Raw genomic sequence first — 27,527 nt, 5'->3', positions numbered from 1 at the left:
GATGGTCTCTCCCATGACTTTGGTATCTGGTTTAAGCCTATGTTAGATGTAAGATTTAGCAGGTGCTCTCTCAAAAGTCACCACAGGCACAGTTCAGGGTGTTCACCTTCCTGCCCTGGGGCTCTTTGTTCCTATTCATTTGGGATGGGTAGGCAGCCACAGCTGGAGCTCTCAGTGATGGAAGTGTGCTGCCAGTTTGCTTGGTCCTGGGGAAGGGTTGGTGGGTAAGTCAAGGCTGTTTTGTGGGAATGGTGGGAGTAGTTCTGTGCTGTTCTGGTGCTGCAGCGCACTGATGGGGCTCCTTGTGGCACAGGCCCTGGAATGAGGGAAGGGGTATAGGGAGAGCTGATAGCAGTGTGGCTGTTCTGCTCCATGCAGGATCTGTGCCTTCTGCACTTTGTCCTGAAGATGGAAAACTCTCCACACAGGAGCTGGCAGATCTGTCCTTTCCCCCTGGCTGGTGGCAGAGAGCTGGGGGGAAACTGATGCTGCCAGAAAATGAAAGGCTGAAATTTGGGGTGCTGGGGGGCTGTAGCACTGCCTCTGCTGGGGTGCAGTGTCCCTAGGACTGTGTGTGTGTGCCTGTGGCCCTGCCAGCTCCTGCTGGTACTGAATCCTGCAGCAGGAATCAGTTGGGTACTGCCCTGGCTGTGGGTGCTCTTTGCCCTCTCCTTGTTTGCAGCAGGTGTGGGGAGGGGAAGCACGGGTTTGGCAGGGGTGTGGTGGCCCAGCAGTGTCTCTGTGAGTCCCTGTTGGCATGGCAGCCGGGGCGTACCCATTGTGGAACACCTTCATCCACACTGGCTGCTGGCATGACCCTGTGCTCAGGTCGGGCATCTTGTGCCAGTGGCAGGGTGGCCATGTCCCAGTGCTGTGTGGCCTTTGCAGAGGGCACTGACAATGATGTGCTCTCTTGGCCCAGCACACAGGTGCCTGGCTGACACTGCAGGAATGGGGAGAACCGTGGTGGTGTTCCTGGGTCCTCAGCTCAGGAGAGTTGTTGACAAACCCCAGCAAGAATTTCTTGCTCCTCCAGCCTCCCCAAGGCAGGACCCCAGGTTGCCGTGCCAGGGCTGTCGGGGGTGGGGATGTGTCCATGCTGGAGACAGGGGGTAGTGGGACAGATGGACATAACTGGAAGTGACCAGAGGCAGAGGTGAGGGTGGCCAGGCCTTGGCAGGATGGGAGTTGGCAGCCCCTGGACCTGGCCTTGTGTGTCCCTGTGGGGCAGGTGACCTTGAGGGAAGCCTCTCAGGCCCCACCTGGCTGGTCAGAGTTCCACTGGAGCTGGGCAGCTTGGCACAGCCTCATGCATTTTGGGGCCTGTTTTGTCCCAGAGCTCTCAATCTCATATTTCCCAGTGACCACAGCTTTACCTGCCTTTACTTTCTGGCTGTGGGCATCTAACAGTGATTAAAGTGTGGGACCATGAAAATTTAAAGGTATTTCTGCAGACTTAAAATGCTATTGGAAAAGTTGGATCCTGCAGGACTTGAGAGCCCAATCCCTCAGGGTTCCTGCAGGCCAACACCTATTGCCAGTTCCTGCTGGCACTGTGGGCAGCACTGGCATGAGCAGAGAGGCTGGCATGGAGTAGGCAGCAGCTCCTTCCTCCCATGAGGAGGACAGGCAGACCCTGCCCTGTCCTCCGAGGGGTACGTGCAGGGATTTTGGATGCTGTGTGTGATGCTGCTTCACCTGTGTTGGAGCCAATAAACCCTCTTTCAGGTGCCAGGCTGTGGGCAGGGGGACTGACATGGCAGGTGTGGGGAGCAGGGATGTCACTGGACATGCCAGCTTGAGCATCTTAGTATGGGGGTGCCCAGTCCCTGAGTGCCCCTCTCCCACACCATGCTGGCTGGAGGCTGTGGCTTGTGAGCATCAGACGATGCTGGGGGCACACATGGGAGAACTGAGTGGACTTTTGGGTGACAGCCTTGGACAGGAAGAGCTGCCTCTGCCCGGCCTGGCTTGTCCCCATGAGGACTGCCCCCTGGGCTACTGGAACATGAGTGCTGCCACATCCTGGGGACACTAGTAGAGTTATGCAGTTGTTAGTGACCTGACGGCCATGTCTGTGCTGACCCTGGCTCCAGCACATCTCCCAGCTGTCCCAGTGGGCGCTGGAGAGTGGGCATGGTGGCACCGTTGTGCTGGGCCGGGCTGTTTACTCTGCTCTGTTTGTGTCACTGTCCTGTGGTGCTTGTCTGGCCTTTTGACCTGGCTGTGTGGGAGCTGTGTGTCGCAGCAGGCGCTGCTGCCTCCTGCTCAGCCTCCTAGCAGCCTCTCACTCCCATCTGACAGTGTGGCAGAGGATGGGCACAGGCAGTGAATCGCTGTCCCAGTGCTCCTGGAGGGACATGTGCCTCTGCCAGGGGCCAGCACCCTGCTGTAGCACCCACCCAGCTCTGCCTCCCTGCTGGGGGAGTTGGGCAGGACCCCACCACCCCTGCCTCCGGCCAAGGACAGGGCTGAACGTGGAGCAAGTTACCCCACTGTCTGTAGGGTGGGAGGTGGACACCCAGCACTTGGGCAAATCTGAACAGCGCCTATGACCTCATCTTGCTCACAAACAACCAGGCTGAAATGAACATGTGGCAGGGGATGTGGAAGAAGAGAATGCCACCCAGGAGCTGTCCCTGGCCCAACAGCCATTGTCATCTGGTACTAGGGCTCCTGGGACCAGTGTCCCACCCTCAGTCCTGCACCTGTGCCCTTGTCAAGAGAGCAGCGGGGGCAGGGGATGGGTGACAGAACAGGGCAGACTAGCTGGTGCACTCATGGCCAGCTGCGGGCAGGCACTGGCCCCTCTCCTCTCCTTGGCTCTTTCCTACCTACTGGGGAGCATTTCCTTCTCATCTGCTTGCATCCTGGCCTTTCTTCCTTGCTTCCTCACACAATCCCAAAATGTCCCTCAGTGTCTTGCACCTGCACGTGGGGACCCCACCATCCCTAGGCTGTGCAGGTGTCCTGGCCTGGTGCCTCGCTGGAAGTCTAAGGCTCTGTTGGGCCCCACTGCATGCCAGTGTTCCTGGGGACCAGGGGAGCAGGGTTGGTCCTAGAGGTGCAGCCTGGTAGATAGCCATCAGCTACCATGTCTGCCCATCACCATGCCACTGTGGGTGCCAAAGGTGTGGGACAGCCTGCTGTGACACTGGGATATGTGGGATAGAGGGTGGGGACAAGGGACATCTCTGGGGATGGAGATGAGCAAGAGTCAATGACCTTTGTACAAAAAATAAATAACAACAAGTAGATTCCAATAAGCTGCTGCCACCAAGGACAGTTCCCACACGAGCCTGGTACAGGCCAGCATGGGTGTGTGGGGATGGTTCCCCCAGTGCCTGGGCACAGAGGCCTTGTTGTGTGCCTGGTAAACAGGCAGGGGGTGGGGCAGGGGCCACGGGACAGCAGTGTGTGTCAGGGTGTCCCCTGCTATCCTGCTTTGTGCAGGACCAGTGACACCAGGGACTGTCCCTGGGACTGGTGTTATCAGAAAGATGACGGTTCTCAGGCACTGCTCCTGGGGGCATTTTCCATCTCCTCCAGCTCTTCTTCCTCTTCTTTCCAGAGTTCCAAAACCAGGAACTCTGGCATGGCGAGTGCAGCATGGGCAGCACCCATGGGTACAGTTGTGCTCATCCCACAGAAGTAGCACTGTGGCCATTTGCTGGCAGGGATCTGGGTGCAGGGCTCCCTCTGCTTGCTGCCATTTGGAGCTGCTCTCACTTTTTTGACAGAGTGTTGGCATCCCCTAAGTGAGGCAGCATGGAGGTAATGTTGGAGACACAGGGCCTGACCCTGTCACCTGTTGGCAGCTGCATCCTTCATATTAAAGTCTGTTCTTGCCTTTCCACGGGCTTGCCCATTGGCACTGGTCACTGGGAGGAGGCCGGTGTGGGTGGTGTAGAAAGCACCTTCCCAGCAGTGGAGCTGGGCCCTGCCATGCCCATGGGTGGCAGCAGTTTCAGGGTCTCAGCAGCTGCCTTGGGTCTGATTTGGCTCTGGATTGAGCCGAAGTTGGCTCACCTCACCCTGTGCCTCAGTTTCCAAGCCTGCAGTGGTTCCCTGCTGCTGGGCAGCGGGGCTGTGCCATTTCTGGGCCCTCCAGTGCAAAGTGGCAGCAGCTGTGCTGGCAGTGTGCCAGCTGCTTGCTCCTGCCCATAGCTGGAGATGCTGATGCCTATCCCCAGGGCCTCTGGGCACAGAGCCTAGCTGGGACTTCTGAGCCACTGTGGCCAGGAATTCCTGGGGATTTGCTGTTATTTGCCATATGCTGCCAGTGGAAATTCCTTGCAGTCAGAACCTTTTGGGAGGGCATGGAACGGGTACCAGGATGGCCCAGTTGCGCCTGGAGCTAGTGCCAGGGCCTGGCTGAACTGAACTCTGCTGTTGGACTCAGCTATTGCTCCTTGTGAGGTCCAGCAGTGGCACAGGTGCCAAGTGGGCATCATGCTGCTCCAGGCTGTGAGGGCACTAGCCTTCAGAACTAGAGGTCTTCTCCCTGGACAGGTCCAGCTATGGTGGACCTTTATGGCTGAGCTCAAGCCTGTTTGCACTGCTGGAGGAGGTATCCATCCCCTCTGTGTACCCTGCCCTGCAGTGCTCTGGACAGGGTGGTGCAGGCAGGAGGTTGTGGGATGCCCAGGAACCTGTTTGCTGCTGGCTGAGCTGTGACAGAGCCACCAGCCATTTGCAATATGTGGACACGGTGCTGCACTGCACCAATGCCTGGGGACCCCAGTACTGCCTGTGCTTCTCCCAGGTGGCTGTGTTCAGTCCCTAAGCATCCTGTTCCCTCTGCTCTGTGTCATCCCCAGTGGGTACTGGCCTTCGAGATCTTCATCCCCCTGGTGCTCTTCTTCATCCTCCTGGGGCTGCGGCAGAAGAAGCCCACCATCCCTGTGAAGGAAGGTGAGTCCCAACAAGGCGATGCTTGGGGCAGTCCCACACTTGGGAGCACCCTGAGGCCCTGGGGAGGTGCTCCAGCCTGGGGGCAGGGGGGACCTGGAGAGGCCTTTTGAGGGACATTGCACTGGGCAGGGGCTACAGCCAAGGACTGGTGGAAGTAGCAGAGTCTGTCCCAGCCTGGGGAGGCTCCCCTGGGGGTTGCAGCACCAACCAGCCTGTAGTTGTTATCAGCATGGATGTTTTGCATGGGGAAGGGCAAACTGGATGGTGCTGGAACAGCCACAGTCCCCCGAAGTTGTCGAGGGTCAGCTGGAGTGGCTCTGGAAAGGGCTCCCCAGTGGGGGGGAAAGTGACCTAGAGAAAGCCCTATGCCTGGCCCTGGTGTGCTCAGAGGCCTGGCAGGATGATAAACTGATGGGACTGGAGCTGAGGGCTCTGGGAGAATTCCGGCTGGAGCTTTGGCCTGGGTTGTGGTGGCTGCAGGCTGTGCAGCTGGGAGGAGGCAGTGGAGTGAAGCTGTCAGCTCCCAAGGGCCCATTGATGCCCACCTTGGTGGGTGATCTGGTACAGATGACACAGCAGGGCCAGGGGAGATGCTGGGCGCTGGTGGTGACCCCATGTGACGATGGTTTGAGCCTGTATTTCAGTGTGTCCCGGCGAGGGAGAGCCCAGCTGCCGGTGCTGTCCAGCTGCGGCAGGTGCTGCCGGGGTTCCCGCCTTGGTGCTGACATACACTCTGTGTTGTGTGGTTTTTCATTTGTTTTTTCGTTCTTTTTTGCTCATGTTTTCTTTTTCTTTCCCACCATTTCCCCTGCCTGCCTGCCCTTCATGCCTCAACTGCATGCGCCAGTCTGTAAGTTGGTGGGATGGGTGGGCGCCTCCTCCCATTCCCTTACCAGTGCTGGCCTCATAGTCTGGGGAGGAAGAGCTTGGTTTAGATCAACTCACTCTGGCCTAATCTATGCCTCTGTAAACCCCTTGCCTTCCTCCACAGCTGGTGAAGATGAGCTCAGGCAGCATAGTATGGCCCCTGCCTGCTCCTCCCCAGGGACTTGACCAGTCATGATGGTGTACCCCCTTGGTTGATGGTGCTGGGTTCCCAGGTGCTGGGGTCACTGGTGGCCATGTCCCCAGCCTCCTGGGCTGCATAGGGCTCTCCAGCCAGGTGGAAGCTTGTCTTACTCCTTCTTACTGCCTGCTTCCTGGAGCAAAGTCTGCTTGGTTCTGTCACCCATGTGGTTGCCTGTGGTCACCCAGTCTTGCCCAATCACCAAGGGGTTGGGGCTGGCTCCCACCCTGGCACCGCCACCAGGTCTCTGTCTTGGCCTCTCACGGCTGGGAGAAGCTGGAATGTGGCACTAGAGCCTCAAGGCCAGCAAGATGCCACGCACTGACTTCGTCACCAAACCGTGGCATGGCCACCAGTGTGGGTTCCACCACCCCAAGAGGCTGCTGGCCTATCCTGTGCTGCACCTGTTCCTTGTTTCTGCCAGAAGCCCATCTTCACCAGTGCCCACAGACTGTGGCCTTGTTAACAGCATTGACCTATCTCTAACCGCAGGGTCTTTGGCAGGGTGGCGAAAGCAGGGTCCCTGCCTGGCACTGCCCGATGACAACCTGTGGTCCCCATCGGGCAGTGGCATTCTGGGCTTGCCCTGCCCTGGGGAAGGACATGGGAGGGTCCCAGCAGGGATGATGGCTCAGTGCCATTGGAGGGGGTGGGGGGGGGGGTTTGCCAGCCCTTTGCTGTTTCTTGTTTCTCTCATCTCTGCACTCCGTGTCTCCATTTCCACCTACCTCCAGCTGCTGCACATTGGGGCAGCTGGGTTGAGGGGCAGGCTGGGGGCTCTGGGAACTGCAGATGACAAATCTATTTTCCCTGTTGTATTTGTCCTTCTTTTCCTCTGGAGATCCACCACTGCCTCTGAGGCTACTAACAGGGGTGACCGGGGGCCTGGAGGAGGTTGGTGGCCATCTTGGGGGCAAGTGGCAGCAATTGGCATTGTCATGGGGCACAAGGGAGCCATCACCCAGGGAAGAGTGGGTGGGGGCAAGAGGGCTGGAGCTGCCTGCAGCCCCACAGAGTCACCAGCCAGGACAACCCTGATGGGAAAGTTGCTGACTTCTGACTGTGGCCGCCAGCCTCCTGTGGGCTCACAGACCCCAGCGTGTGCTTTTCTGAATGGAATGTCTGTTTCTCTGGTGGCCCCTTCCCCCTCCCTGCCTCTTTGCCTCTCCTCCCTGCTGCCCGCGCTTTCCTTGGCCTCTTCTGCCCTCTTACTGGCTCCAGCTTTCTACACGGCGGCCCCGCTCACGTCAGCCGGGATCCTGCCGGTCATGCAGTCCCTGTGCCCTGACGGCCAGCGTGATGAGTTTGGCTTCCTGCAGTACTCCAACTCCACGTGAGTCTTGCCCTCACCAAGCACTTCCTCTCCCACCCCTCATGCTCCCACACAGAGCCCACCCCGTTCCACGCTGACATTGCCACCCTGGGCCTGAGGCAGAAGCTAGCATCTCCCAAAACTGCTTGGGTGCAGAGCATTATGTCCTTGGTGCAGAGGACACCTCAGTCTGTTCTGCTGTGGGCTCCCAGGTGTTCAGTGCTGGGAGGAGGACAGAGGTGGCTCTTGGAGACACCATGAGGTGCTGGGGCTCTCCTCTGAACCCTGGCACACTGGATTCGGTGCGCAGGCAAGGCAGTGGTGCCCTGTTTCAGACAGCACTGCTGTCCCCTGCACCTGAGGGGCTCTTTCCCCCAGAGCTCTGGGGAAGGTGTCCCCATCCCTCTGTCCCTGAAGCCAGGGCGGTGCTGGGCTCTCACAGGGTGACACAGATTCTGGAACACCTCAGCGAGGCAGTAGAGCAAAGCAGCCTCTTCGACCCGCAGCATCCAGGACTGGAGGAGGAGCTGGAGTCGCTGCGCCGGCACCTGGAGGCCCTCAGCAGCCCTGAGCCCAGCTCCATGGAGACCCACTTCAGCAGCCAAGCAGGTGGGTTGTGCTCTGCCTGCCCTCACTAACTCTTTGGCAGGGACAGATAGCACCAGCTGGCCCAGCACCCAGCAAAGTGATGGTGTGTGGCAGTGCCCTGCCACTGTCCCATGTCGCTGCATTGGGCAGGGCCAGCTCTGGTGCCATGCCGTGTCCCTCATGCTGGTGGGCTGCTCTGACCTCCCACCTTGTTCCTTGGTAGGGTCCAACTTCACACTGGCATGGGCAGCCAAAGACCAGGGTGAGCTGCGGCGCTTCCTGATGCAGAACCTGTCCCTCCCCAACAGCACAGCTGAGCTGCTCCTGGGCTCCAGCATTAACCTGCAGGAGGTGGGTGACCTCCGGGCTTTGCAGGGGTCTGTGCTACCCTGTGAATGGCACCCAGCTTGGATTTGTCCTACCCTGCCACCCCATGCCAGGGCCTTGCTGGGCAAGGAGGTGCAGCACTGGTGCTCCACTTTTGGCACACCTGGCAGTTGTGCTCTCATCTTGGTGCAGGTGTACCGGCAGTTTTTTGATTCCTTTCCTTTGGTACCTGATGAGACCCATGAGCAAGACCTGTGGGATGGGTTTGGCCCCAGCAAGAAGATGACACAGCTGGAGGTGAGGAGCAGTGCTGCATGCAGGGGACATGGTAGAGTAAAGCCCATCCTCTTGTCCCCTCCATATCCCACCCCAGGTGATCTGGGGGTGTCTGTCCCAATAGATGGGCCATGACAGAATATTTTCAGGGGGCAGAGCAGCAGCAGGGATGGCCAGGGTCCATCCTGGTGCTGCCACCAGCTCCCCCAGTTTTATGAGAGACACCAGTACCTATGCCTGGGTTTACCATTGCAGTGGGGGTTGGCGCTGCCTGGGTGGTGGCTGTGGAGGGGGCAGGAGAAATTGTTCCCCCCTTGCGTCTGGCATGCATGGAAACTCTGCTCCCTGCATCTGCCCATCCTTTCTCTTCCCCGCCCTGTGGAGACCTGTGAGGCTGTTCATGTATGCTCAGGGACACACAAGGAGGGGGACCTGAGGGGAGCCCCCATCCCACCAGCCATCCCCATTCTTCATCTTGCAGAAGAGTCTCCCCAGTGGCTGGAGGAGCCTGCAGGAAGGGCTGGTTCACAGGGTGCTGCGGGACCCAGTGGCAGCCCCACACCGTCCAGCACTGCTCCACATGCTCTCCCAGGCTCTGGGCCTCACCAGCCCTGCTGTGGCACCTGCTATCTCTGATAGCCCCCAGGCCTTGGTCACCGAGATGGAGGTGAGCACCTCATGGGACAATCTGGGCTGCTCTGCCAGAGCAGGCACTGCAGCCCTGTCCCTACAACTTCCTGCCCTGTAGAATGTCCTCTTCACCGGGCCAGTGCTGGAGCAGCTGACATGTGAGCAGTACCCAGGGGGCCTGCACCGCCTCCTGCGCGTGTCTCCCAGGCAGCAACCACTGCTGGCAGCATACCGGGCACTGGCCTGCAATGGCAGCCGAACCATCCGCCAGGAGCGCTTTGCCCAGCTGGCCTCCGAGCTCCAGAAGCAGCTGGACACCCCCAAGATAGTTAGCAGGGTGAGTGCTGGGCAGGTGGGGTAGGCTGGTGGCAGGGATGAAACTTGGAAGGATTTTCAAACTCGGCTGGTGTTGTATTGGGATTGGGAACAGTTCAATGGCCCGGCTTCCCTTGGTCACCCCCTTCTCTGACATGAGTACCCCCCTCCCACCTGGCTCCATAGTAAGATCCTAGGTGATTTCCCCTCTAGCACTTGCTTGGACACTGCCTATTGGATGGGACTGGGTGTCCCCAGCATCTTCCTAGGTGTCCTTAGGAAGCCAGCTTCTCTCCCCAGGACCAGCAAAGCCCTTGCTGGCACAGCTCAAGCCTGACTTTGAGGTCCCACTCCTTGTCCCACCCAAGCTCAATGTGTCCTTTGTAGGAACAGAGGACCACCCTTCCTGTCTTGAGTTGTATCTCGTGTCCTCATGCAAGTCCCTGCCGGCATTTGCCACCATAGGCACAGATGCACAGCAATGAGTCCAGGGCCCTAACCTTGGCACAGCTCCAGCCCTTTAACCAAGAAAGTGGAGTTGCTACTCCTTGAGGTCCTCATTGGTCCTTTCCTAAAGGCAGAAGACCCTGTTGTCCTAGCAATGAGTAACTCCTTGTCCACGCATACTCACAGCTGAAGCTGGAGGAAGTGAACAGCACAGCCACTCAGCATCGGCTCCGTGCCCTCCTCGAGGACTTGGTGGAGATGGAGAAGGTTCTCCAAGACATGAACATCCTCTCAGCACTGGCTAAGCTGCTGCCCAGAGGAGCCTGTGCCAGCAAGGCCGTGCCACCCATGGCCAACAGCACCAGCTGGGCCACCGCCAATGCCACGGTTGGCAATGCCACGGCAGAGGAGGAAGAGGGCGCCGGGGAGAGCCCATCTGGCATTGACAACCCCCAGGGGCAGTTCTCAGCATTTGTGCAGCTCTGGGCAGGGCTGCAGCCCATCCTTTGCGGCAACAACCGGTAGGAGCACTGGGGGATGGCTCCAGGTTCTCCTTGCTGTGCTGTCACCCCTTGCTGAGCAGGCAAGATGAGTGCTGTACTGCAGCCTTGTCCTGCAGCCAAGGATGCTCTCTGTGTTGGGCAGCACCACGCAGGGACTGGAGTCAGTTTGAAGGCCTGTCACGGGCAGGGGTGGGTGCTGCCTGCAGCAAGGGGTGCTGAGCCTGAAGCAGCGTAGAAAGCCTGAGCTCCCTTTGCAGGACCATCGAGCCTGAGGCATTGAAGCAGGGCAACATGAGCTCGCTGGGCTTCACCAGCAAGGAGCAGCGAAACTTGGGCCTCCTTGTGCATCTGATGACCAGCAACCCCAAAATCCTGTATGCACCTGTGGGCACCGAAGTTGACAAGGTCATCCTGAAGGTGAGGATGCATAGGTTGGGACCCTGTCCTTCTCCCACCATCCTGCTCTGCAGATGGGCTGTGTGGCAGGGAAGAGGTTGACTGGCAGACACAGGGAGCTCCCACAGGCTGTGGGAGGTGGGCAGGTATCTCCATGACTGCTAGTCATCCCAGAGAGTGGGAAGCCCCTGCCTCTGCCCACTGTACAACTTTCTGCCTGGCCCCCAGGCCAACGAGACCTTCGCCTTTGTGGGCAATGTCACCCACTACGCCAAGGCATGGCTGAACATCTCCCCTGAGATCCGAGCCTACCTGGAGGAGGGCAGGCTGCAGAGGCGCATCCACTGGCTCCAGCAGGTAGGATACTGGGGTGAGGATGAGCCTGCCTGGGATTTACTGCCCTGGCAGTGGAGAAGGGGTTGTCCACTCCCCAGAGACCGTGTAACTTCTTCATGGGGTACTCCCTAGTATCCACCTTCTCTTGTGGAGACTAATCTGGATTCCTGCACAGTGTGCACGCTGTTCCTCATCCCCAGGAGGAGCTTTGGGTCCTGCCTGTGTCTGTGGGGGTGGACAGTGACCTGAGAGGCAAGGCATACCCCAACTTCTCCCTCCCATGTCTTCCTCTCTGTCTCAGTTGACTGCTGACCTCCACAAGCACCCAGAGATTCTGAATGTCTCTGACAGTGATGTTCTTCACAACTTTCTCAATGGCAACTTCTCCCTGCCCAATGCCAGCATCTTGCTCCAGCAGCTGGATACCATTGACAATGCTGCCTGCGGCTGGGTCCGCTTCATGGCCAAGGTGAGGTGGAGCACATCTGTGGGAAGGTTGAACCACCAACAGCCAGCCTCTGTTGGGCTGAAGAGGGTCAGATCCGCTGAGACCTTTTTAAGAGCATGGGACAGGAGCTCTAGGGAAGGTGGTGGTTCCTGCAGTGTCCAGAGCTTTTTAGGTAGATGTCTAGGGTGGAGGTGCTCACACACTGTTGATTTCAGGGACTGGGGTTGGCTTTGGGTGGTGCATGCTGTACTGTCTGCAGGCTCTGTATGCTAGACACATCCAGGGCCTTGGGATCTCACTAGCCTGCTGGAGCATGTCCAGAGAAGGGCAGTGGAACCAGGGAACGTTTTGGAGCACAAGTCTGATGAGGCGGGACTGAGAGCTCAGGGAGCTCAGCCTGGAGAACGGGAAGCTCAGGAGGGATCTTCTAAGTCTCTCCAATTACCTAGAAGGGTGTTGCAGCCAGGTGGGGGCTGGTCTTTTCTCCCATGTGACAGGACAACAGGAAACAGCCTAACATTTGTAGCAGGGCAGGTTTAGGTTGGATTTTACAGAAAATTTCTTCACTGAAAGAGTGGTTAGCACTGGGACAGTCTGACCAGAGCAGTGGTACTACCCCTGTGTTCAGAAAATGTATGAATTTGACACTTGGGGGCGTGGTTTAGTGCTGGGCTTGATAGTGTTTGGGTTAATGGACTCAATGATCTTGGAGGGCTTTTCCAGTCTTAGTGATTCTATGATTCTCCTCTGACTAGGTCAGCGTGGACATCTTCAAAGGCTTCCCAGATGAGGAGAGCATTGTCAACTACACGCTGAACCAGGCCTATCAGGACAATGTCACGGTCTTTGCCAGTATGTCCCTGGGAACCAGCTGTTCTCAGGGTCCCTGAAGCTTTGCCCTTCTCCAGCTGTGCCCTGAAGCCACTGGCTTCAGGATGTGGGTCCCTTGGTGCACATGTTGGGTGGATGAGGTGGTGCCAATATAGTGCCCATCCTCTGCCCCAGGCTGCTGTCCTGGCTCTCCTACTGACACGGCCTGCTGTCTGTGTGCCTTTGTATCCCATGGATGTCCACATCCCAGCCATGCCACCTGTCTCATCCATGGCAACGCTCGCGGTACCCTCCCCATCCCTGCCTGTTGCCGTGGGCTGGCTGATGTGGCTGGCCCCTGTGGACTCCCTGCTTCTTCTGCTGCCCACAGGTGTCATTTTCCAGACCAACAGGGATGGCTCGTTGCCTCCCCATGTCATGTACAAGATCCGGCAGAATTCCAGCTTCACAGAGAAGACCAACGAGATCCGGCGGGCATACTGGCGGCCTGGCCCCAACACTGGCGGCCGCTTCTACTTCCTCTATGGCTTTGTCTGGATCCAGGGTAAGTGTCAGTGCTCTGCCACAGCTGCCCATGGCCCTGGCCTTTCTGTGCTCAGCCTGGCCTCTCCTTCTCTTCCACAGACATGATGGAGCGTGCCCTTATCAACACATTTGTTGGCCACGATGTGGTGGAGCCTGGCAACTATGTACAGATGTTCCCGTACCCATGTTATACCCGGGATGAGTGAGTAACACTCACCTGCAGGACCTTCCTCCTTCCACTTTGCAGGCCAAGATACTTTAGCTGGGAAAAGAGAACAAGTTTGGGGGCCAGAATGAGATTGATGACCCTGGGAGTGATGGGCAACCAGTTAAGTCCAATTCCTTGGACTACCAGGCTCAGGAAGGCACGGGAAAGTAAAGAAATGACACATGGATATGTTGGCGATTATGGATTACAGTGGTCTGGAGGCAGCACCTGTAGAAGTCCCAGAGCCACCAACACTCCTGGGCAGGAGGTTGGAGAGAGCCCCATCCACACCAGGGTAGCTACGGCCCTGGGTGGAGCCTGTGGCTACTACTTGCCTGCAAAGGCTGCCAGCCATGACACTGGATTGTCCTGTGGACTCACTGGAGAAGTTCTTTCTTAGGGCACTAAGGAGGAGCAGGGTTAGAGACTAGTTGTCCCGAAGCAGTGGGAGAGCCCCTCCAAGGCCCCTTGCCCCAGGGTCTCTGCAGGTCTCTGTGGCAGTGCCATCATCCAGTTCTCCCCTCTCTTCTTCTACCCCATCAGCTTTCTCTTTGTCATCGAGCACATGATGCCTCTCTGCATGGTGATCTCCTGGGTCTACTCAGTGGCCATGATGATCCAGCACATCGTGACAGAGAAGGAGCATCGCCTGAAAGAGGTAGGGATGGTGGAAGGGATTCTTGGGGAGGAGTGGGCATATCTGCGCCCTACATTCTGTGCTGTGTCCCTGGTCACCTTCCTTGTATTTCTGGGTTACATGAACTAGGGCAAGTGCAGATCCAAAATCCCTGGGCAGAGCTGGTCCTTCTGAGTGTCCCCAGCATGAGATGATCCCTGGCTAGCCCTGGAGAGAACTGAGCTCCTTGGTACCCCAATAGAGGGTGCTGTGTCCTGCCCACTCCCTGCAGCTCCCTTGGTGCTACCCCTTGCCTTCCCAGCCCAGCGAGAATAGAAGCAGGGGTTCACAGGGTTGGGGACAGTCCTGCTGAGTAGTTTTGGCCTCACAGGTGATGAAGATGATGGGCCTGAACAATGCGGTGCACTGGGTGGCTTGGTTCATCACTGGCTTTGTCCAGCTCTCCATCTCGGTCACAGCACTCACTGCCATTCTCAAGTACGGCAAGGTCCTGATGCATAGCGACGTCCTCATCATATGGCTCTTCCTTGCCATCTATGCTGTGGCCACCATCATGTTCTGGTGAGCTGCCTGGTCTGTGCTGGGCAGTAAAGGGGCATGGGCAGTGCCACATTCTTGTGCCATGGAGTGAGGGTGCTGGAAGCTGTGTGGGCAAGGGCCAGTGGAAGGGCACAAGTCCCTCCAAGCCACTGATTCGGGGAGCCAGTTTATTGCCTCAACACCACCAAAACTAGATGGTGTGGGGAAAGTCCTGGTGGGGTGGGATCCAAGGAGATGCTGTCCTTCCCGCAGCTTTCTGGTGTCGGTGCTCTACTCCAAGGCCAAGCTGGCCTCTGCCTGTGGTGGCATCATCTACTTCCTCAGCTACGTGCCCTACATGTATGTGGCCATCCGGGAGGAGGTAGCCCATGACAAGATCACAGCCTTTGAGAAGTGCATTGCGGTGAGTTGGCTGCAGCAGCTGGGGACACACTTGGTCCCAGGTTTGCCTCAGGTACCTCATGTCCAGTACAAAGCCACCAAACTGTCACCAAGCCCTGGGCAAGCCATTGCCTGTATGAACCAACTCCTTGTGAGGCTTTGGAGGTATCTCCAGAAGGTTTGGTGCCTCTCAGGTCCAGGAGCATTTCCATGGGGTTGGGTGGGGCAGCACTAGGTAGGAATTCACCCAAACCTGTTCTTCTGGAGTTGGCTTGCGGTTCCTGCTGACCTCCCATTCCCTTCCCTCTACCTCTTCACAGTCTCTCATGTCCACCACCGCCTTTGGGTTGGGCTCCAAGTACTTTGCACTGTATGAGGTGGCTGGCGTGGGTATCCAATGGCACACCTTCAGCCAGTCACCTGTGGAAGGAGATGACTTCAACCTCCTGCTGTCCATGATGATGCTGGTCGTGGATGCCATGGTGTATGGGGTGCTCACGTGGTACATCGAGGCTGTGCACCCGGGTACGTGTGGGCAGAGAGGCATGAGGGCCCCCCAGACCTTACAGGAGCCTCTTTGCTGGGGAACACCTCCCACATGTTCTTATCTGCTGGTGTCAGCCAGGTGTCTCAATTCAGGGGCTGGCTGTAGCAAAGCCAGATGTCCGCAGCTGAGATACCAATCTCCCTTATCCCGGCCCTTGTGGAAGCATCTCAGTTGCTCCTTGATTTTTTTGTTGTAAAGCTGAAGCATGAGCCAACCCAACCTGAATCCCAAGGGAATTTGTTTCCTGGCACAGCCCACAGAGCTACCCTGAGCCCAGTCAGCTGGAGTGTTCACAGCCCCCACCCTGCAGTGGTGACCTGACCTGGGAAAACTCCCAAAGCCCTTGCCCATGCCAAGCTCTGACCCAGTCCTCAGCAGCTTCTGCATGGGCTTGGGTGTAGGGTTGGCCCTGACTCCCTGGGGCTGTGGTTGCAGGCATGTTCGGCCTGCCACGGCCCTGGTACTTCCCTTTCCAGAAGTCTTACTGGCTGGGCAATGGGCGCGTGGAGACCTGGGAGTGGACCTGGCCATGGTCACGCAACACCCGCCTCAGCATCATGGAGGAGGATCAGGCCTGTGCCATGGAGAGCCGGAGGCTGGGTGAGGGCAGCTGCGGGTGGCAGTGGGTGGCACAAGGGGGACCCTGACTCTGCCGCAGGGTCTTGCCTTGGCCATGGACCCCTGTGCTCTTGTCAGGGCAGGATACTGGACCAAACACTGTGGCCTCTCTGGGAGCTGCCACTGTGGTGTGGGAGGGGGAAAATTGGCAAGAAGCAGAGGGGAAGGGACCACAGGCCAGCATAGCCACCATGGGATGGAGGAGGGTTGATTCATTCCTGGGGAACTCCACTCAAGGCCTGGTTTCCCTGCCCTCCCCTGGCTCCTCACCATCCTACTGTCACAGCAGAGGAGACAAGGGGCATCGAGGAGGAGCCAACCCACCTCCCCTTGGTCGTCTGCATTGACAAGCTCACCAAAGTCTACAAGACAGACAAGAAGCTGGCGCTAAACAAGCTGAGCCTCAACCTCTACGAGAACCAGGTTGTGTCCTTCCTGGGGCACAATGGTGCAGGCAAGACCACCACCATGTGAGTGCCTGTCCAGGCAGAGAGAGTCCATGTTCCTCTGGCCAGCTGCAGGGTCTGAGGCAGGGGCCTGTGGCTGCTGGTACCATGCCCAGAGGGCAGCAGTGTGGGTGTGGGGCTGGCACAAACATGGGACAGGACTAGACTTGTGGCACTGTGCTGATACTGCTCTGCCTGGGGCCCAGCAGGTGCTCCCAGAGGTGTTGGGACTGGGGCCAGACTGGGGCCAGTATGAGCTCCCTCACACTGTTGCCTTTCTCCATCCATCCAGGTCCATCCTCACTGGCTTGTTCCCTCCAACATCGGGCTCTGCTACCATCTATGGCCATGATATCCGTACGGAGATGGACAAGATCCGGAAGAACTTGGGCATGTGTCCCCAGCATAACGTGCTCTTTGACAGGCTGACGGTGGAGGAGCATCTCTGGTTCTACTCGCAGCTCAAGAGCATGGCAGAGGAGGAGATCCGCAAGGAGATGGACAAGTAGGCACTCTCCAGCTCCTTTGTCTTCCTCCATGCCTTTGGCATGAGTGAGTCTCCTTCCTGCTGGCTGTGCTATGGGGGGCAATCTGGTGGCAGTGGTTTCCCATGGAGCAGCTCCACCAGCTGTTTTCCCACCCTTGGGCTGTCAGGCTGTGGAAGTGAGCAGAAGATTCCCATAGCCTGACTGCAGCTGGGCAGTCCCAGCAGCTGAAGGCTGCAGATACCATGTGGGGAAGAGCCATTACATACCCCCCACAGGCACTGGGCACCAGCACAGCCCCCACAGCATTCCTGGTGCTTCTGCCCTCTCCCCAGGATGATTGAGGACCTGGAACTTTCCAATAAACGGCACTGCCAGGTGCAGACTCTCTCAGGTGGCATGAAGAGGAAGCTGTCAGTGGCCATTGCCTTTGTGGGTGGGTCAAGAGCTGTTATCTTGGATGAGCCCACAGCTGGTGTGGACCCATATGCCCGAAGGGCCATCTGGGACCTCATCCTCAAGTACAAGCCAGGTGAGCAGAGCTGGGCAGAGCCTAGCATGCTCCTCTGTGGCAGCCATGGCCCCTGTGCTGAGGCTTTGTGCTGCCGTCAGGGAGGACCATATTGCTCTCCACACACCACATGGATGAGGCTGACCTGCTGGGGGACCGCATTGCCATCATCTCCCATGGCAAGCTCAAGTGCTGTGGTTCTCCATTGTTCCTCAAGAGCACCTATGGTGATGGCTACAAGTTGACAGTGGTGAAGAAGCAGTCGGACACCAGGAATGGCACAGGTCTGGGGAGCAGTGGGACCCTTTGTTAAAGGAGTAGATGGCACCCGCCTTCTTCAACCTAGGAAAGGAGAGGTCAACACCCAAGTGCTCCCATCCTGAGTCTCCTTAGGCCACATGGAGGGCAGAAGGGATGGGGCAGGGGTGTAGGAGGCCCCATTGCTCAGCCTTAGTTTTTCCCAACTGAGTCCTTGGCCAGACCTTACACAGCAGTGGCATTTTTCTCCAGGTGCTGGTTCTCTTGAGCCTGTGGGTTGCCCTGTGCGTTGAGATGTCCAGTGTGGGCCACATTGCAGAAGACCGTCCCCAGGCCAGTCAGGGTGACAGGGAAGGTCCTATGGCACTGGGGAGTAGGGGAGATGTGGGGGGTCTTGGAGGGAGGCCAGGTGTGAGCTGACTGATGGGTACTGTCTCTCTGCTTCAGAGGCAGGCCACAGCCCCCTGAGCCACTCCTCTGTCAGCCCCTGCTCTGAGCCTCGTGTCTCCCAGTTCATCAAGAAGTATGTGGCTTCCTGCCTCCTCATCTCAGACACCAACACAGAGCTCTCCTACATCCTGCCCAGTGAGGCTGTCAAGAAGGGCTGCTTTGAGAGGCTCTTCCAGGTACCTGCAGGGGCTGGCAGAGTCGGCAGGCACGGGGCTGTGGCACTGTGGACATCTGCCCTCCTCACACAGCACTTTGCTCCCACAGCACTTGGAGCAGAGCCTGGAAGAGCTAGACCTCACCAGTTTTGGGTTGATGGACACCACGCTGGAGGAAGTCTTCCTGAAGGTGTCTGAGGAGGATCAGTCTCTGGAGAACAGTGACGTGGGTACGGGTGTTTGGGGGGGCACAAGGTACTGCGGGGCTAGTGAGGGGCTCTGTGATCTTGCTGGGCTTGGTGGCTGCAGGAATCTCCTATCCCATGTGGAGGAGAGATTTCCAGCAGAGCCTATCTTGGCCAAAGGCAGCCAGCCTCTGCTCCACTCTGGCTTTACTCTCACCTGGACTAGTGGCTAGCTGTGGTGTCCTCAGCACAGGTCTCCAGAGGACAACATGGAGACTGGAGATGCTCTGAGGGCTGGCACACCTCTGCCATGGAGCCAGGCTGGAAGAGCTGCAGGTGTTGACCAGGAGAGGAGAAGGCTCCAGGGAGAGCTTATGGCACCTTCTAGTGCCTAAAGGAGGCTTGAAAAAATCGGAGAGAGGGATTTTAAATGGACAGATAGTGTTAAAACAAGGGGGGGATGGTTTTAAACGAAAAGAGAAGTTTAGATTAGATGTTAGAAGGAAATTCTCCCCTGTGAGGGTGGTGAGGCCCTGGCACAGGTCATGCAGAGGAGCTATGGGTGCACCATCCCTGGAAGTGTTCAAGGCCAGGTTGGATGGGGCTTGGAGCAACTTGGTCTAGTAGAAGGTCTCCCTGCACTTGGCAAGGGGCTGGAATGAGATGGGGTCCCTTCCAACCCAAACCAATCCGTGATTCTGTGGTACAATCCATCCCCAGTCTGTGCTGTGCTGCAGCGTAGAGTAGCCTGGCTGGTGGCAACCCACATTTTTTCTTCCAGACATGAAGGACTCCAAGGATGCCCTGCAACCACCTGCCTCTGAGCTGGGCCCAAAGTCTGAAGCCAATGGGGAGTCCCTGGCTGAAGCAGCCATGCCAGAGAAACCCGAGGTGGAGCTCAGCAACCTGGTGACCTGCTCCAAGCTGGCGCAGTCGCAAGCATCCCTGCGCTCAGCGTCCTCGGTGGGCTCCGTGCGTGGCGATGAAGGTGGGGCTTATTCTGAATTCTTTGGGGATTACGTGCCCCTGTTCGATAACCGGCAGGACCCCGATAACATCAGTCTGCAAGGTTGGTGCTGCTGGTGCCTGGCCAGTGGCAGGGGCCGGGGGTGGCACTTAGCTGGGATGTAGAGGGTTCGCCCCGGGTGGGCAAAGCTGACCCGGTCCCTCAGGGTATCTGGTTGTGACTGAGATGGGTGGCTGTGACTGCTGGGATGAGAGCCCATGGGGAGGGGGCTGATGGGGCATCCAGCAACACAGCAACCAGAGAGCCACAGCCTGGGTGGGAGGGCTGGGAACAGGCTCTTTCCATGAGTTTGCACCCCATGCTGGTAGGGTGTGCCATGACGGTCTTATGCCAAGGCGTGAAGCCAGTGAGCGCAGACAGTGTTGGCTCTGCCTCTGCCTCCTGTGGGTCTCCAGTGCCACCTTGCAGACTTGCCCCACTAACATGGCCTCTTCCCACCTGTCACCAGTTGGGTTTCTCCTCTTGGTCCTTGGGCACAGAATCACCTTCCAGGTGATGGCTTCACCAGTCATACCCTGCCCCAGCTGCAAGGCTCTCCCCGCATGGATGGTGGGATTGCTGTATAGAGAGGGTGCAATCAGGTGCCTTGAAGTTATTGCTGTAGTCAGAGATCCTGTTCTGGGTTATCTCACAACTCATGTGACTAATTTAGGGATGTGCCACCTCTTCCTTCCACCAGGGGTGTGGGAGGCAGAGGTGAGATAGTGCTGTGACAGAGCTCCCACTGTCTCACTGGGACTGTCTTGTCCCTTGTTCCTGTGTGTGCTGACCCCCCACCAGCTGGCAGAGCTGATGGGAAAATGGAGGAGTCCTAGAAAAAAGCACCAAATTAGGTTGTTTTTTTTTTAAAACTATTGTCTAAATTTTCCTTTTGGGGCCAAGAGGAACCTGCCAGCCAGATACCATGCTCCTGACTGCACTGCTGCTGTGGCTTGGTGGCAGACTTGGGGTTGGGTGCTGCTCTTACCCTTGGGGTGGTTGAGCTGGGCTGGATATCTGGCTCAGCTTCCTGGGAGCCCAGGCAGGTGTGGGAGTAACTGTGCCAGAGGGCTGATGTCCCCCTCCATCCCAGAGCAAGAAGCAGAGGTGGAAGCAGAGGATCGTGACCTGGCAGGTCGGGGAAGCTTCAAGCTGGAAGGCTCGTGGCTGAAGCTGCGCCAGTTCCATGGGCTGATCGTCAAACGCTTCCACTGCGCCAAGCGCAACACCAAGGCCCTCTTCTCGCAGATCCTGCTGCCCGCCTTTTTCGTCTGCGTGGCCATGACTGTGGCGCTCTCTGTGCCCGAAATAGGTGCATGCAAGCCACCTACCTACCTGCATGCTGGGCGACCTGTTCTGCCTCTTCCAGTGTGGCCACTGGCTGCAGGAGGACAAGGCCAGGACAGTCTCCCTGTGTGCAGTGCTGCTGTGGGTACGAGCAGGTTCCTGTCCTTGTCCCCACAGGTGACCTGCCACCCCTCATCCTCTCGCCATCCCAATACCACAACTACACTCAGCCCAAGGGTAACTTCATTCCTTACGCCAATGAGGAGCGGCGTGAGTACCGGTGAGAGCTGCACTGCTGGTGACCAAGGCCCCTCCATGGGACTGTAAGGGGGGCAAGTGGGGAGGGCAGCCCACAGAAGGCCTAGTGCCAGGGCTGGCTCAGGCCTGGAGCAGAGTCTGGCTGGTGCCGTGTCCCCTGATAGAAAACAATCTCTGTCCTGGACAGAGTGTCTCTAGGAGATGTGTGAGCCCTGACACTGTGATTAGCAGCTCAGTCATGCCAGGCATAGGCTGGGTGTACCCATGATCAGTGCCAAGGCCTGAGGGAGGTCCCAGAAGAAGGTAGCCGTGGTGCTGAGATCTGTTTCCTACTCCTTGCTTCTGCAGCATTAGGCTGTCTCCTGATGCCAGCCCTCAGCAGCTGGTGAACACTTTCCATCTTCCTTCTGGTGTGGGGGCCACCTGCGTGCTCAAGACACCCTTTAACAACACGTTGGACCAACCCATGCAGACCCTCAACCTCAATAGCAATGAGTCCAAAATGCTGGCAGCCAAGTACTTTGATGCCATGTGCATCGACTCCTTCACCCAGGGCCTTCCACTTTCCAACTTTGTGCCACCACCTCCATCCCCGGCTCCCTCTGACTACCCCATGTCAGTGGATGAGGACCTGCTCCATGCCTGGAACTCCACAACTTTCTCCACTCTTAAAGGTATTACCTATGCTGGGTGCTCTTGTGTCTGGGATTTGTCTCCAGCAGGGAGACAATGCCTCTCCTCACAGAAGTGGCTCCAGGGACCTCTGGGAGTACCTGTTAGTCTGGCCTGGCCACGCAGCAGAGCTCTGTTGGGCAGAAAATGTGGCTTTGACCCTGGAATGCTGTCCCCATTGAGCCCCAGCCATGCCAGTAGAGCCCCTTGGATGGTGACGCTGTCACAAAGCCCCGTGGCCAGCCTTGCATCAGCTTTGCTGGATGTGGTCCCCAGCCCTTTCTTTCTCCACCCTTGTCTCATGGCCCATCTCTGAATCTCTGTCCCCCCAAAGCTTTTTGTACATTCATCTCTTGGTCACCAGGACCCTGCCTGCCCAACCACCCCACCCTCATGCTGTCCCCAGCAGCTGGGGCAGGCAGGAGCCTGGCTGTGAGCCCCCCATTCTGCTCCTCAGGGACCGTGACCTCAGCCCCTGCCCTGCCCCACATCATCCATGAGCCCATCAAGTGCACCTGCTCCATGCAGGGGACTGGCTTCTCCTGCCCTAGTGGCGTGGGGGGCCATCCCCCACAGATGAAGGTGGTGACAGGAGACATCCTGACAGACATCACAGGGCGCAACGTCTCTGAGTATCTCCTCTACACCTCAGACCGCTTCCGACTGCACAGGCAAGAGGGGAGGCCGGGAGGGTCTGTCCTGCACCACAGAGCAGGAATGAGAACCAGGGGTCTGGGGACACCTGCCCCAGGGTGCTGGCTGGATTCAGCAACATGCTCAAACATGGTTCCACCCCTGGAGGTGGGGGGCAGCCAGTTGCAGCTTCCTCAGCAGTGCCTTGTCCCACAGGTATGGGGCACTCACATTTGGAAACGTCCAGAAATCCATCCCGGCCTCCTTCGGAGCCAGGGCTCCGGCCACAGTGCGCAAGATTGCCGTGCGGAGAACGGCCCAGGTGGGACAGCACTGCACCTCAGGGCAGGGCAGATAGGTGGGGAGGAAAGGGGGCAGCAGGAACCCCTGGGACTGCTCTTCTGCATCTCCCCAAGTGCTTCGGGAGGCTCCAGCCACAGGGGAATGGTCAGCAGCTCTGGCCCAGCACAGTCAGCAATGGCCTGTTCTCCCTACAGCCTTGAGCACAGGATGCCTGCCCTGTGCGTGGTTGTCCATCCCATTGTATCTTTCTCTCCCAGTACATGTTTGGGCCCAGCTCTCTTGCCACGTCCCACTGTTCCTCTCTCCTCCTCCAGGTCTTCTACAACAACAAGGGCTACCACAGCATGCCCACTTACCTCAATGCCCTCAACAATGCCATCCTGAGAGCCAACCTGCCCAAGAGCAAGGGCAACCCTGCTGCCTATGGTGAGGATCTGCGGGTGCTTGAGAGCAGGAGCATGTCAGGAACAGCATTAGGGTATAGTCCAACCAGGCTCCAAAGTGCAGTGTCCACCTTGGGCCAAGCAGGCTAGTGTCCAGCTGGAACAGGGGTTCACACACCTCAGCTCTGAGATATGAGAGCTGGGACGAGCTCTTTGCCAGGCCTGGGCTGGACTGTCCCAAAGTGCTGCCTGGAAGTGCCTGGACTTGTGACATGTCTAGGGGTGCTCTCCAGTGAGGGAAGGGCTTGGCACTGAGGTGCTGAGTTGCTTCAGAGAGCCCAGCTCCTCTTGAGCTTCAGGGTGGAAGCCCATCCTGCTCAGAGCCAGGACCAGGCAGATGTGGGACAGGGCTCTGTGTCCCAAGCCAGTTTTCATGCTTCCATGTTTCTTCTTGGTCGTTGCAGGCATCACAGTCACAAATCACCCCATGAACAAAACGAGTGCCAGCCTGTCCCTGGATTACCTGTAGGTCCAAGGAGAGGGTCTGAGGGAGGGTGGCTGTCCCATGGGAGGTAGGGGGCTTTTTACTGGTGGTTGCATGGGAAGATGGAGGCTTCTGCTTCACAGGCTGCATGGTGGGGAGAGACAGGGTGGCTGTGATGTAGGAATCCATGTTCCATGCCCTGATCTGTGCACAGTGACTGTCCCACACCAGGGTGGGTGGCCCTTCCCAGGCAACTGAGGGCCACATATTCTCCTTGCTCCCCATCCAGCCTGCAAGGCACAGACGTGGTGATTGCCATCTTCATCATTGTGGCCATGTCCTTCGTCCCAGCCAGCTTTGTGGTATTCCTGGTGGCTGAAAAGGCCACCAAGGCCAAACACCTGCAGTTTGTGAGTGGCTGTGACCCTGTCATCTACTGGTTGGCCAACTACATGTGGGACATGGTAAGTGGGACACGTGGCCCCACTGGCCTGGCCTCCGGGGCTGTGTCAGGGAGTGGGCAGTCACAGATGTTTCTGTCTTCTCCAGCTAAACTACCTGGTGCCAGCCACGTGCTGCATCATCATCCTGTTCGTGTTTGACCTCCCAGCATATACCTCTCCCACCAACTTCCCTGCTGTCCTGTCCCTCTTCCTGCTCTATGGGTATGTTGCTCAGAGGGCGGTAGTCAGGAGGCACCAGGGATGCCTCCAGAGTCTTATGGGGTGGTGGTTTTAAACTAAAAGATAGCCATTTAGACCAGATATTAAGAAGAAATTTTTCATGATGGGATCAGTGAGGCCTTGGCACAGATTGCCCAGAGAAGCTATGGCTGCCCCATTCATGGAAATGTTCAAGGCCAGGTTGGACAGCTTGGAGCACTAGTGGAAGGTGTCCCTGCCCGTGGCCAGGGACTGGATTAGATGTCCTTGAAAGGTCCTTTCCAATCCAAACCATTCTGTGGTATTCTGCAGCCCCCATAGCTGGTTGGAGTGCAGTGGCTGTGAGGGCTGGCATGGGAGAGCCTGGGAACAGCAGGATGGAGATGGGCAGTGCCAAGGCTGGGGGCCCTTCTGCTGCCATACTGACGTGTGCTGCTTCTTCTCACCTCCCCAGCTGGTCCATCACCCCTATCATGTACCCAGCCTCCTTCTGGTTTGAGGTGCCCAGCTCTGCTTACGTCTTCCTCATCGTCATCAATCTCTTCATTGGCATCACAGCCACTGTCGCCACGTTTCTGCTGCAGCTCTTTGAGCACGACAAGGTACGGCATTCACAGCTCTGCCACCAGGAAGGGAGATGCTGCCATTCTGTCTGTGAGGCAGCTCAGGCCAGGAGGGACCTCAGGAGGTTTCTGTTTCCAGCAGGATCAGCCATGAGACCTGACTGGGCTGGATCTTGGGGATCCTGCTCCTACCACTCACTTGGGGTTGGTGGATGGTTGTGTTCTCTCTGCTGTCCCCACAGGACCTGAAGTTGGTGAACAGCTACCTGAAGAGCTGCTTCCTTGTGTTCCCTAACTACAACCTGGGCCATGGCCTGATGGAGATGGCCTACAATGAATACATCAATGAGTACTATGCAAAGATTGGTATGGCCTCTTATTCTCTCCTTCCCTTGTGCCAGGGCATGTGGAGCTGGAGGGGACCCTGATGCCGGCACATCCCCTCTGCCTGCCCCATGGGGGTGTCCCAAGGCCCAGAGCAACCTGGAGCAAAAAGCCAAGGGGGTGGATTAGATGGGGCACAGAAGAAGACACAGCTGAGGCTCAGCTGTGGCATGGTGCCAGCATTTCTGAAAGTGGTTCCTTGGGCCATCCCAAATAGCAGCCCCATGGGGAGAAGACGGTGTGAGCCCTGACAGAGGTGTGTGGTTCTGCTGCTGCTGCACACTGCCTGTGGTGGGCCATGGCAAGGCTGTGGTGGATCTCATTGGCAGCATAGTGTAGCTGTGGTGGGCCATGGTGGGTCTGTGCTGTGACAGGAGGGATGGAGGCTGCAGGGATTCTCCTTATAGACAGGGTTTCTTTGGGTCTGCACTGCCCAACCAGCATAAGCCTTTTGCCACTTACAGCTTCATCCTGGCCTCAGAAGCTCCCCTGCTCTCTGTTTTTTGAGCAGCTTCTGTACATAATCCGGGTGCTGCTGACATTGTGAGGGACAGTTTTGGGTCAGGGTTTGACAAATCCCTCTGATTCCACTCTCAGCTGGGTTGATTCATCCCAGTGAGGTTGAAAACTTGCCAGATGATTTCCACAGCACCCATGCTCTGAGAGGGCATTGTGTTATGATCAGCCCAGGCAGCTGTGGTGGGTGAGCATGGGAGCGGTGTCATTGTCATAGGTCAACTCAGGAGGGACAACCAAGCTGTCTCCATGGGAAGGTGTCCCCAGCTGCTCTATGCTCTTCCTCCTATGCAGGGCAGTTTGATAAAATGAAATCACCCTTTGAATGGGACATCGTGACACGGGGCCTTGTTGCCATGACAATTGAAGGCTTTGTTGGCTTCTTCATCACCATCATGTGCCAGTACAATTTCTTCCGGAAGCCCCAGTGAGTGTGGCACAGGGCAGGGATGTTGGGGTAAAGATTTGCTGTTGGGACCCTTGAGCTTCAGGCTGCCTTTCTGGCAGTGTTGAGTGGGAGCTGCCTGGTCCTGTCAGGGGTGCAGCTCCTGGTCCCACATTCCCCCCTGCCTCTGCTCCCTCCCACAGGCGCCTGCCCGTCTCCACCAAACCCATTGAGGATGACATTGATGTGGCCAATGAGAGGCACCGGGTCCTGCGTGGTGACGCCGACAATGACATGCTAAAGATTGAGAACCTCACGAAGGTGGGGGCTGCATCAGGCTGCAAGGAGATTCCAGGGACCAGCCCAGCCCAGGGACGTGGGTGGCGCAATGGGTCCAGATGGCTTCTGGTGTGCTGAGTCCCCATCCCCTTCCCTGCCAGGTGTACAAGTCCCGCAAAATTGGGCGCATCCTGGCTGTGGACCGGCTGTGTGTGGGTGTGCGCCCTGGGGAATGCTTTGGGTTGCTGGGTGTCAACGGTGCAGGCAAGACCACAACATTCAAGATGCTGACAGGGGATGAGAGCACCACAGGTGGAGAGGCCTTCATTAACGGACACAGGTAAGGTGGGCCTGGGGGCTGCCTGCTTTCCTGGGGATGGGATGGGGTCTGCTTGGAAAGCTTCCAGGGTAAAGCAGCATGAGTGAGCTTGTGTGTCCCAGTGGGACTCGGCAACTTTGTGTCCTCCTGGGTGATCATCTGCCTGGGATGTGGGTCAAGAAACAGTGGCCCTGTGCTGAGGCTGCCCAGTGGGGTTTTACTTGGGGGAAGATGCTCCAGTGTAAAGGCATGTGAAAGGGGGCTCAGCAGCAGTCCTCACAAGAAGAATTCTTTCTTCCCACAAACGCTCATTCCTCTCCCACAGCATCCTGAAGGAGCTCCTGCAGGTCCAGCAGAGCTTGGGCTACTGCCCCCAGTTCGACGCGCTCTTTGATGAGCTGACAGCCCAGGAGCACCTGGAGCTCTACACCCGCCTGCGTGGCATCCCCTGGAAGGATGAGGAGAGGGTAGGGCTCTGGGCAAGCAGTTGGCAGCATCCGAGGGCTGGTGCTGTGCCACAGGGATGGCATCTCACTGGACAGCAGTGGCAGCCTGAGCCAGTGCTGCTGCTCTCGTGGCAGTGCCACCCTAGCAGTGTGCCCTCGTGGGCTGCCAGGGCCAGGCACATGCACTTGCAGGTCCCCGCCAGTGCTCATGGCTGTGCCGGGGCTGCCGTGGGGCTTCCCTGATTGGCACTTGGCTAGTAGTCCCCTCAGCAGCTGATGTGCCAGGGAGCCCAACCCCTGCCTGTTCTGCCAGCCCTGTGGCCTTGGCAGGATGACAGCAGTCCCCCATGCCTTGCAGGTGGTCAAGTGGGCACTGAAGAAGCTGGAGTTGACCAAGTATGCAGACAAGCCTGCCAGCACCTACAGTGGGGGCAACAAGAGGAAGCTATCCACGGCCATTGCGCTCATTGGATACCCAGCCTTCATCTTCTTGGTGCGCTCTGAGGGTAGAAAAATTACTCCAGGTGGGAGGTGCCCAACCCCCTTCTTCACCACACACCATCCTGGAGTGTGGGATGGTGGCCTGAGCTGGACTCAGGACAGGAAGGGAGT

At 57.7% G+C, this 27,527-nt stretch overlaps 1 protein-coding gene across 2 annotated transcripts in view; it reads left to right on the top strand.

The window, feature by feature from the left end:
* ABCA2 (ATP binding cassette subfamily A member 2) overlaps positions 1-27,527 on the top strand; it is a 33,901-nt gene that overhangs the window by 2,627 nt on the left and 3,747 nt on the right. The window contains exons 2-43 of one of the 2 annotated variants that reach the window (XM_059486352.1): positions 4,821-4,914; positions 7,202-7,313; positions 7,735-7,901; positions 8,104-8,231; positions 8,400-8,504; positions 8,965-9,150; positions 9,232-9,450; positions 10,062-10,396; positions 10,636-10,795; positions 11,003-11,131; positions 11,412-11,579; positions 12,314-12,410; positions 12,760-12,933; positions 13,014-13,116; positions 13,666-13,780; positions 14,130-14,320; positions 14,552-14,702; positions 15,001-15,205; positions 15,663-15,827; positions 16,132-16,315; positions 16,584-16,796; positions 17,112-17,308; positions 17,389-17,571; positions 17,993-18,171; positions 18,260-18,380; positions 19,117-19,404; positions 20,435-20,653; positions 20,806-20,908; positions 21,235-21,560; positions 22,016-22,229; positions 22,408-22,513; positions 22,809-22,920; positions 23,342-23,402; positions 23,651-23,825; positions 23,911-24,026; positions 24,478-24,625; positions 24,829-24,952; positions 25,781-25,913; positions 26,075-26,192; positions 26,312-26,490; positions 26,795-26,936; positions 27,274-27,408. In XM_059486352.1, coding sequence (XP_059342335.1) covers positions 4,821-4,914; positions 7,202-7,313; positions 7,735-7,901; positions 8,104-8,231; positions 8,400-8,504; positions 8,965-9,150; positions 9,232-9,450; positions 10,062-10,396; positions 10,636-10,795; positions 11,003-11,131; positions 11,412-11,579; positions 12,314-12,410; positions 12,760-12,933; positions 13,014-13,116; positions 13,666-13,780; positions 14,130-14,320; positions 14,552-14,702; positions 15,001-15,205; positions 15,663-15,827; positions 16,132-16,315; positions 16,584-16,796; positions 17,112-17,308; positions 17,389-17,571; positions 17,993-18,171; positions 18,260-18,380; positions 19,117-19,404; positions 20,435-20,653; positions 20,806-20,908; positions 21,235-21,560; positions 22,016-22,229; positions 22,408-22,513; positions 22,809-22,920; positions 23,342-23,402; positions 23,651-23,825; positions 23,911-24,026; positions 24,478-24,625; positions 24,829-24,952; positions 25,781-25,913; positions 26,075-26,192; positions 26,312-26,490; positions 26,795-26,936; positions 27,274-27,408 — 6,780 coding nt within the window. Of the gene's footprint in view, positions 1-4,820; positions 4,915-6,963; positions 7,314-7,734; positions 7,902-8,103; positions 8,232-8,399; positions 8,505-8,964; positions 9,151-9,231; positions 9,451-10,061; positions 10,397-10,635; positions 10,796-11,002; positions 11,132-11,411; positions 11,580-12,313; positions 12,411-12,759; positions 12,934-13,013; positions 13,117-13,665; positions 13,781-14,129; positions 14,321-14,551; positions 14,703-15,000; positions 15,206-15,662; positions 15,828-16,131; positions 16,316-16,583; positions 16,797-17,111; positions 17,309-17,388; positions 17,572-17,992; positions 18,172-18,259; positions 18,381-19,116; positions 19,405-20,434; positions 20,654-20,805; positions 20,909-21,234; positions 21,561-22,015; positions 22,230-22,407; positions 22,514-22,808; positions 22,921-23,341; positions 23,403-23,650; positions 23,826-23,910; positions 24,027-24,477; positions 24,626-24,828; positions 24,953-25,780; positions 25,914-26,074; positions 26,193-26,311; positions 26,491-26,794; positions 26,937-27,273; positions 27,409-27,527 lie in introns of those variants that run through there. The other variant, XM_059486351.1, reaches the window with a different exon arrangement.

This window comes from Ammospiza nelsoni, chromosome 20 (genome assembly GCF_027579445.1).
Source record: "Ammospiza nelsoni isolate bAmmNel1 chromosome 20, bAmmNel1.pri, whole genome shotgun sequence".
Taxonomy (NCBI): domain Eukaryota; kingdom Metazoa; phylum Chordata; class Aves; order Passeriformes; family Passerellidae; genus Ammospiza; species Ammospiza nelsoni.
Note: the sequence above shows the minus strand (reverse complement) of the source record. Positions and strands in the feature narration are given on the sequence as shown.